At 32.6% G+C, this 10,445-nt stretch overlaps 1 protein-coding gene across 1 annotated transcript in view; it reads left to right on the forward strand.

Moving 5' to 3' along the window:
• The window catches only part of LOC131043478 (cytochrome P450 81Q32), a 47,278-nt gene extending 37,662 nt beyond the window's left edge, over positions 1 to 9,616 (forward strand). Inside the window, exons 3-4 of the mRNA XM_057976678.2 lie at positions 7,567 to 8,556; positions 8,776 to 9,616. Coding sequence (XP_057832661.2) covers positions 7,639 to 8,556; positions 8,776 to 9,405 — 1,548 coding nt within the window. The 5' untranslated portion in view covers positions 7,567 to 7,638 and the 3' untranslated portion in view covers positions 9,406 to 9,616. The remainder of the gene's footprint in view (positions 1 to 7,566; positions 8,557 to 8,775) is intronic.
• The last annotated feature ends 829 nt before the right edge of the window (positions 9,617 to 10,445 follow it).

Consider the following 10,445-nt stretch of genomic DNA (forward strand, 5'->3'; position numbering starts at 1 on the left):
CCTTGAAGTGGGTGCTCCTAAAACTTCTAAGGGGTTGGTTTTCCTAGAGTCAGTTCTTTGAATTTTTTGCAAGTGAGGCCTAATATAAAACTTGTTCATAGTGGTTTTTCACCGTTAGAGGTTTTCCACTCAAATATTGGTGTCATGGTGCTAAATATTTGTTTTGAATCTCTTGATCGTTTTATTAAATGTTATTAATATTGTCCTATGATCTGTTGCAAATTTTCATATCATTGTATTAAAGTTTTATTGGTTAAGAGTGTTTATTTTATCGATCATTGATTCACCCCCATCTCAATGACCCTAGTATTCCAACAAGTGGTATCGGAGCATAGTTTTCTTGTAGAGGTTTAATAGCCAAGGTTGGTCCTAACAGTGGAATCCAGGTTGTTATTGCACAAGAAGGGTCCTCAGTTGCTAAAGCCCCCTCTTTTGATGGAAATGATTATGCCTTTTGGAAAGTGAGAATAGGTTGTTATTGCACAAGAAGGGTCCTCAGTTGCTAAAGCCCCCTCTTTTGATGGAAATGATTATGCCTTTTGGAAAGTGAGAATGCAAGCCTATTTGGTCTTCCTAGTTGTAGATGTCTAGTGTTCTGCTATAAATAGTTACAATGTTCCAGATATTATTCCTACTGATATTGATGGTAAAAGACAATATGAAACTGATGCAAGAGAAAAAATATGCCATTCTATGTGGACTGTCAAAAGATATTTTTGTGAAAGTTATGCATTGTAAATCCTCCAAAGAAGTATAGGACAAATTAAATAGAATTTATCATGGAAATTATAGGGTAAAGCAAGCCAAAATTTAAACTCTTAAGAGGAAAGTTTGAGGAATTAAAGATGAGTGAAGAAGAAAAAGTTATAGATTATCTTCTTAGAATTGATGAAACAGTAAATGCTATTTGTGGGCTTGGAGAAGAAATGGAAGACAAGGTTGTTGTAAAGAAGGTCTTAAGATCTTTGCCAACCATATTTCACTCTACAATATCAGCCATAGAAGAAGAAAGAGACATAGATAAGTATTCCATAGATGATCTACATGGAGCACTTACAACATATGAAATGAGGACTTGCAAAGAAGAATCCTCAAGTAGAGAGACATCATTCAAAGCTGATAAATATAGTAAGGTACCTTTATATTTTGAAGTCATATAATCTCATCGTGTAAGAAAACTAATGAAGGGTTCAGGAAAGTATAAGCGTAAAATTCCTTTCAAATGTTTCAACTGTGGAAGGATTCGACACTTTGGGTAAAATTCCTTTCAAATGTTTCAACTGTGGAAGGATTGGACACTTTGTAGCCAAATTCCCTTATGCTGATTTCAATGATGATGAACACACCAATGATAAAACAAGGTAAAAAGAAAATATCTAACAATAGAAGAAACTTTTATCCAAAAATAAAGAGTTTGTTTGTAGATGTTTCTGATAGTGACTCTGAAGATTGTGCAAGTGAGGAAGTTGAGGTTTTTTTTATGGCAATCAAAACTTGTACTAATGTGGATCAAGATGTTGTATATGGAATGGGTAGTGAATCGGATATGGTGGATATTGATCTTGAGGGTGAATTGTTCTATGCACTCAAGGAGATTAAGAGATTAAAGAAGGAGGCAAATATTCAAAAAAACCTAGCCTTGAAAGAGATGGAAAGCTTGATTAACAAAACCAAAACTATGGAACAGTTGATTTTTTATTTGAAGCTACAATTGAAAGAGAAAAAGAAAATGGCGGAAGTAACAAAGTTTGATTTGACATCCAAGGACCTGAAGAATATAAAAGATTGGAGGCTGAAATTGTGAAGCTTGGAAAGAAACTTAAAAAATATGAAAACACTAGATTAGAAGACATATTGAGCAAACAGAGAGAATCTCATAATGGTACTAGTCTGGGTTTTGAAGTTGGTCAGAGTTCCAATGCTTGTGATAATTAATCACTGCATGACATATTCAAATATATAAAAGCAAAGGTGTGGATTTGAATGTTCAAGCAAAGGACACCAAAACTTCTAAAAATTCTTCAAAGTCTAATAAGAAATACTCTTTCAAAAGGATAGATTCAAATATGCATGCAAGAGGTTAAATGGACATGCTAAAAAATTCACCATTTTTTGGTAAAAAGTCTCCTTTCAAATTTAAGAATTTTTTGGTAAAAAGTCTCCTTTCAAATTTAACTCATATTGTGTTGGTCATTGCTTCTATTGTAATCAATTTGGACATAGGATGAACGACTACAAAATTTCTTTGTGAAAATTCTTCAAAGTCTAATAAGAAATCCTCTTTCAAAAGGATAGATTCAAATATGCATGCAAGAGGTTAAATGGACATGCTAAAAAATTCACCATTTTTTGGTAAAAAGTCTCCTTTCAAATTTAACTCATATTGTGTTGGTCATTGCTTCTATTGTAATCAATTTGGACATAGGATGAATGACTACAAAATTTCTTTGTGAGAGTATTATTGATTTGGTTTCTGGAACTGACATCACTAATCCAAAATATCATCCTTAAAAGATCATCAAAACTATACAATTATACCAATCACTATGAAAAAATGTAGTGCGTTGTAGTGAGCCAATAGAGATACAATACGCTAACAAGCTCTGATCCGAAGGATAGACCCTTGTATTTTTTTTAATACAAATGTGAATTTCATGAAAACTATTAGGAGGAAACCTTATAAACATCATAGCTTAACTCTTGAACTGCACACCAAAAGCATGCAATGTAGCAAGATGAAGGGCAGATTAATTCTCCACAAACATAGGGAAGCATACTATTCAATACTTAGACAAATCAACCAAGTATGAAACTTGTCTTAACTATCAACCAACTACTTAAAGATATGGATACCAATCAAAGTGACTACATATTATAATAAAATCATAAATCACGTGTATCAATGGATACCCTACTTAAAGATATGGATACCAATCAAAGTGACTACATATTATAATAAAATCATAAATCACGTGTATCAATGGATACCCTATATCTGAACTGATATACTACCATGAATATACTTGATAAACTTTTGAAATGTATTATATATCTCTGAACAATCTTAATTGGCACAACTTCTCTCACATATACCCAACACACATCATTAAAATCACTAATGACCACAACATATATTACATTCATCTCCTCAATGACAAAACATGTATTTTCAAATATCATGTTGACATTAATGACAACACATATTGCCAACACCCCTAGATTAGTTTGCAAAGTATAAATTCTAGTGGGGAGGACCCTCCAACAAATTTAGATATCTAGGTATCCCTTTTTCACTCAATACTTGTCTGAGAGAAATGCATTTATGGATCAAAAGAAACATTAAGAGTAAACTAGATGATTTAAATAGGCAATTCTCATCCTTGGTAGGAAGAATCTAGGTTTCCTAAAAAATATTGTCCACCTACACTTTATATTAAATTATTTTCTTGTTCTTTTCAATAGCTATGAAATCAATGAGAAAAAAAAAAAAGGAACCTTTTAAGATATCATGGAAAAAGGAATAGGAAGAATCACTTTGTCAAATGGTAGTGGTGTTGTCTAGATAAAGATTTGGGAGGATTAGATTTGAAAGATTTGAGGCTACATGAAATAGCTCTTGTTGTCAAGTGGGTCCTTAAATATTTGGATGGCAATGAGCCATGGAAAGTCATGATAAGGAACAATATGCATCTTACTATCCCCAAACAGGTTATGTCTTAAGAAATGATTACATTTGTGACTTGCCAATCAAAAATTTCTCAATTGTTCCTCTACGGTCCACTAGTTTAAGAAGAATTTTAAGAAGAATTTGGAAGGCTTGGGATTTAATGAAAAACAACATTTTTAACAAAGGCATATTGGATGATCACAATAAACATCTTACATATATGTCAACATGGTGGAACTTGGAACATAAAGGAAAACCCTTAGCATTACTGCAAGGTTGTTTTGCTAAGAATTAGTCCTCTATAGGGATCAAGACCTTTATAGACATCCTATGTCATGGCCTCTATGAGCTTTGAATTTGATCTTCCTCCTTCCAACTAGAGGTCTTACTCTATGCTTAGAGAAGCATGAGAGTAATTCAAATACACAAAGATTGTATATAGGACAAGAGACCTTGAAACAACTTAAATGGAATAATGGTACTAATATTTAAAAATTTAACACTATAATGGTATATAAAACATTATGTAATATGACTTCTATGTCTGAATACCTCAATCTAAAATGGGGCTTATCTATAAATGATAAGCAATGACAAAATTTCTTCAAATATCTTTGGTCTAATATTGTTGTACCAAAATAATATGTTTTAAATGGTTGTTGATTCTAAAAAAAAGTTGTCATATAAAATAAATCATTTTGATCTTAAAATGTCTAGCTTTTGTAGACAATCTAAAAGTATAAGACGTCTCTTTTTTTACTATTTCTATGCAAAAGAAGTATGGAATATTTTTTGTTACAATATTTTGGGTTGGGGAGAACTCTTAACTAGAAATAAATATTATTTGGATTTGTAAATGGGTTGGAAAAAGAGAGCAATCTTTTTTGGCTAATATTTTCTACTAAAATTTTGTGGCATATTTTGACAAGAAGGAATAAGAATTACTTCAGGGTACTAGGAAGTCTCTTACTGATTCTTGCAAAAGACTCATCTTACAATGTTGCATTGTAGGTTAAAGTGAGAATGAAGATATCTAGATTCAAATTTATGAATTTACTAAGTCATGGTACTGCACAAGTCAACAAGAATTAAATTAGATATGGACATACATAACTTTACAACCATTTTGATAACACACCATTCCTAAATGGACTCATGGACTTCCAAAAGAGATACAATAAAAATGCAGCCCCTAAAGAGATACAATAAAAATGCAGCCCCTGATAAATGAAAGAAAGCCACTAGAACACATGATGTAATATAGTACCATGTCCATGATGGCGAAGATTCTATTGTTTAGGCAGTTATATCTAATGAGAACTTGTCAACCATAGAGCCTTCAATTGGTTGGAGAAACTTGAAATTGTATAGTGAGGGTATAAACTTTTAGATAGTAGATTAGTAGCTCATATGTGGATAAGAAAAAATGTATGTATGTCTATGTAACATTTACATATTTATGTTCATACTATAACCATTTTTTATTTAACCATTTTTTATTTGTTTCTTTAATTATTTACATATTAGCAACATCTTATAGTTGGTTAATGACAAATATGTTAGTATATGTTAGTATATATGATAGGTTCATGTGGTCTTCGATGAGATGATCCAATTTTTGTAGTTTTTGATGTACCTAAATGGTGTTTAAACTATATTTAATATTAAAAATTCCTAAGGCAAAATATATCACAAGGTTAAGGAAGCTCAATTTGAGGGGATTAAACTAAGTAGCTCCTACCGTAACCAACATATTAAGGAAGGGAAAAAATTAAATAAATTGAGAGGAAAAAGGGAAAAGGGAGGAGAAATCTATCAACTATATTAATAGCTATTGACAAATAGGAAGATTAAACTTGGCTTAATACATGAATTGAGTTATGAAAGTGTATGAAGAAAGAATTAAAGTGATGTGATTATATTTATAAATGAAAAAAATAACAAATTTTAGGTATAGATAATCCTATTAATTTATAAATAAAAATATATTAAACACAACAATTATATTTAATAAAAATAAAACTAAAACAAGTTACAATATATACTTTGATATAACATGTAATTTAATTCATATAGACAATGTTTTCCCACCATATTGCATGCATGGAAGAAGAAAAATTCTCTCTTGAAGACTCCTTCAAAATTTCTACTGTAAAGACTTCCCTCTACTACAAAACTTGTGAACTCATTCTCCTTGGTTCCTTCTAAACTATTTTTTAATTCAAATAAATATTTGAGAATAAATAAAAACAAAAAAAGATAAAAAAACAAGAATAAGAAGAAAAAATTCGATATCAAACACCAAACAAGTTGGTGAACACGACAATAGATTCTACTTGTCAACAAATTATAAGTAGAATTAACAAAAATAACGAATGAAATTGTAAGCATAAGAAAACACAGAGCTAAGGAACTTGGTTGTTGAAATGAAGTAAACAGATTCATGAGAAAACTAAGGAATTCTTGAAGATCATTACAATTTCCATTATTTTCAGCTCCATTGTGGCATCCTTGTAATATTAATGGAGGACCAAACAAATATTATAGGAAAGACTTCATCAAACAAAACATAGAGAGTAAAACGCTTCAACACCAATACAACAATCTATTAACTAGACCAAAAGAGTTGTCCATTGGATCATGATGAACCTTTACAATTGTAATTTGTTGCACCTAGATAAAAAAATGCTCTCAAACTTGTAACACATGTCGCATTGAATATGTTCCTTGCATACTTGATTCAAAATCTTATCTTAAGTTTGCAAGTTGACCAAAATGTATTGGAGATTAGAATTAGCCTAGAGATTATGCTATATGATAGTGATGTTGAGGGAGAAATTCACACTAAGAATGAAGGATTCAATTTTTAGGGGAGAAAAGTTGTGTGAGAAGGTAGCCAAGGATTAAAATCTCCAAAAGAATTTAAAATAATTTGTCTAAAGGTTTACATAAAGATATTGTGGTGAAGAGAAAGTCTTAAAAGTGTTGATGTCCAAGTCCATACCAAAAATAAAAAATAAAAAAGTAAACAAAAAGGAAAATAAATAAGAGCAAAAGTTATGATTATAAGTGTAAATCCAAAAATCATGTTTTTGACCAACACCTTATACAAGATAGACCCTTAAATTAATTACCCAATCCTATTCATAGTATTAAATTTGAATATTTTATTCAAGGTTGCTTCTAGATTTTTAGCCAATTTAAATCTAGTCAACATCGAGATGTTTTGATACATTGTAATGGATCTAACTAGAAGGGGCTTCTAGATTGTTCACCAATTTAAACATAGTCCACATGAAGATGTTTTGAATTGGTATAACAGATTTAATTAGAATGAACTTCTAGAATTTTGATTAATTTAACCATAATTCACATAAAGTGACAAATTTAAACAAAATACACTTGGAACTGCTTTGTTTTAGTATAACAGATTTAATTAGAAAGAACTTCTAGAATTTTGATTAATTTAACCGTAATTTACATAAAGATGTTTTAATTTGATATAATAAATAAAAAATTGAAAAATCTAATGTGAATACACTAATGGAAATTTAATGAAACCTCAACTAGTAAAGAAAATTGATTGTGTTAAAAATGATCATATGAGAAAAACAGCGCAAAATGTTTACAATCTAGAATCTTTTTAGTGAGAAACAAAGAAAAACCATTTCATAGGCAATAATTTTCGTTTTGAGCAAAATGAAGTCATCGGCCTATGTCATAGGACGCAAAATGTAAAGCAAATTAAAATCAACTTGCTACTTTGTCAACCATGCTGAATTAGTATTCTATGCCACGCGTATGGCCTCAAAATTCTAATTTGAATACGATACTGCCTGGTGACGAATTCTTGATAGCTTTCATCTTGAATACTGATTGTTGACTTTTCTGCAAGGTAGGAATTCCAGCCCAAGATTCAATATATAGAGTCATACGCAACATAATATTAAGAAAACAAAGAAGTTTGAACAATGGAAGTATTCAGAGACATATCATCTTCTACTATGTCTGTTATGTTGGTAGGAGCTGCCACAATGCTACTTGTGGCAACAATTCTACTGAAACGCCATAGGATCCATCTCCCTCCAGGCCCCAGAGCTCTTCCTATAATTGGCCACTTTCATCTTCTCATAGATAAAACCAGGCCACTTCACCAGATTCTAAGTTCCCTCTCACAAGAGTATGGACCTATTCTGCATCTCAAATTCGGTAGCCGCCCAGTTTTAGTGATAAGTTCTTCAGCTTTAGCCAAAGAATGTTTGACGGTGAATGACAAGTCTTTTGCATCTCGCCCTTCTCTTGCACAAGGTCAGTATTTGGGTTACAATAATTATATAATGGGTTGGGCTCCTTATGGCCGCTATTGGCGAAATGCTAGAAAAATCTGTGTACTTGAGATTCTGACTCCGAAAAGAATCCAAGATTTCGGAACCAAGAGAAGGCAAGAAATATATCAAGCAGTCAATTCTTTGTTTCAGCAGGCACAATTGCAGAGTATTGTTAACATGAGAAGCGTTTTGGCAAGATTGACTTTTAATATTCTGATGACTATGATTATAGATGAGAAGTACTTCGGAGAGGAATCGGGAATTTCGGTGGATTTGATTATCCACCTGATCGAAGAATTCTTTGTGCTTAATGGAGTAATTAATATTGGGGATTATATTCCCTGGTTGAAGTGGTTTGATTTGCAAGGATATGAGAAGGCTATGAAGAATGTACATAAGAATCTAGACTTGTATATGCAGAGAATTGTGGAGAAGCATAGGGAGAAAGGATTAAAAGACGAGGAAGAGATGGACGACTTCATTGATGTGCTGATCTCACAGGCAGAGAAGAATGGTGAAGCAATTCTTGATAAAGATGCTTTTATTAAATCAACTGCTATTGTAAGTGTTTTTACTTTGCCAGTTTTCCACATTTTCGTTTACAATTTTTTACGTGACATTTTTTATTTACAATTTTATCCAGTTAGTATTCAGACATGAATACCATGGTACATCTTGACCGCTGAACAGCCATCCATCCCCCATTTGAATGATCCATATAATGCAACCAAAATAGCTTTTTGCAAGTTTTGATTGTATTGTACCTCTTTTTCTTGCCAGATTATGTTTAGTGCAGGCTCTGATACATCTTCAGTTACCCTAGAGTGGGCATTGTCTTTGTTATTGCGACATCCCCATGTAATGTGGAAGGCGCAGGAGGAACTTGATTCTAAAGTTGGAAGGAGGAGATTGGTCGAGGAGTCAGATATACCCCAACTAACATACCTGCAAGCAATAGTGAAAGAGACTCTTCGTCTTTATCCAGCAGCGCCTTTGTTGTTGCCACACAAATCTAAAGAGGCTTGCACAGTGGGAGGCTACCATATTCCTGCGGAAACAATACTGATGGTAAATGCATGGGAAATTCATAGGGACCCCAACGTGTGGAACAAACCATTGGATTTTAAACCAGAACGTTTTATGGGGAAGGAGAGAGAGATAAGCAACGTCCAAATTACAGAGAATGACTTTGACATGATCCCATTTGGAGCAGGGAGAAGAGGATGTCCTGGTACTTCTTTGGCAATGAGTATGGTGCAAACAACTCTTGCAAGTTTGTTGCAGAGCTTTGATTGGTTTGTTCCAGATGGAAGAGTTCTTGACATGAATGAAGGGGTTAGTTTGGTAATGCCAAGGGCAGTGCCTTTGGAGGTTATGCTCAAGCCTCGGCTCTCTCATCATCTATATTAGAAATAGGTCTGGCTTTAAATTGTGGAACTCTTTTTTAAGATGTTTGATGCAGTAGCATCTTAAGATAAAATAAGCAATCTCCCGTCTTTAAAAAATTGTAATAGTTAGGTTGTTTAGATTTTTAATATTTTAATTTATTAAAGTTTGTTCATGTAAATAAACTTTGAATAAAGAGGTTCAATTTCTATTTATTTTTAAATGAGAATGAGGCAAACGAACTTCTCCAAATAAGCAGGCATGACTAATTACTAAGTTTAGTGATGATTGGTATCAACTCAGTCTCTTATGAAACAGCAATTACGTACTCGTCGAAAACAGAGAGTTTGGGTCAAGTTAAGAGACGGTGACTCCGGTTAGAAGTAGGATATTAAATTGGGCTATGTTATGATTTAGTAGACAGGAAAAACAAGATAAATTCATTGTGCATAGCTCTTTATATATATAAGAATTCTATGCATTTTCCCCGTGCAATGTGTTACTTATTGCTTTCCCCTTTGCACTATTGTAGTTGTTACTTATTGCTTTCCCCTTTGCACTATTGTAGTTGTACAAGTCTATTGAATTTATTTGTTCCGAGCTAAGTGCCTCAGATGAAGATGAAGAAAGTGCCTCAGAAAATGATTGCTGTGAGGATGAAAGAAAAACAAATCTCTTTACGGCACTAGATGAACCGGTTGATGAAGATAATGAAGATGAAGACATTCAAGCTGAAGTGGACCTGGAAGGTGAGCTCATAAGTGCTCTTGAGGAGTTGAGTAAAACAAGAAGATATTTCAAGAAGGTTAAGTGTGTTGCTGCTGCTTTTTTCATAGTCCGAAATAAAAAATCCTCTTTCAACAGGTCAGATTCAAATATGCATGCAAGAGGTCAAATAAACATGCTCGAAAACTTCACCATTTGTTGGTAAAAAGTCTTTTTTTAAATTTAACTCATATTGTGTTGGTCATTGCTTCTATTGTTATCAATTTGGACATAGGATGAACGACTACAAAATTGATTTGAGAAGGAAATGTCGATTTGGTTTCTAGAGCTCATATCAC

This window comes from Cryptomeria japonica, chromosome 11 (assembly GCF_030272615.1).
Source record: "Cryptomeria japonica chromosome 11, Sugi_1.0, whole genome shotgun sequence".
NCBI classification, from domain to species: domain Eukaryota; kingdom Viridiplantae; phylum Streptophyta; class Pinopsida; order Cupressales; family Cupressaceae; genus Cryptomeria; species Cryptomeria japonica.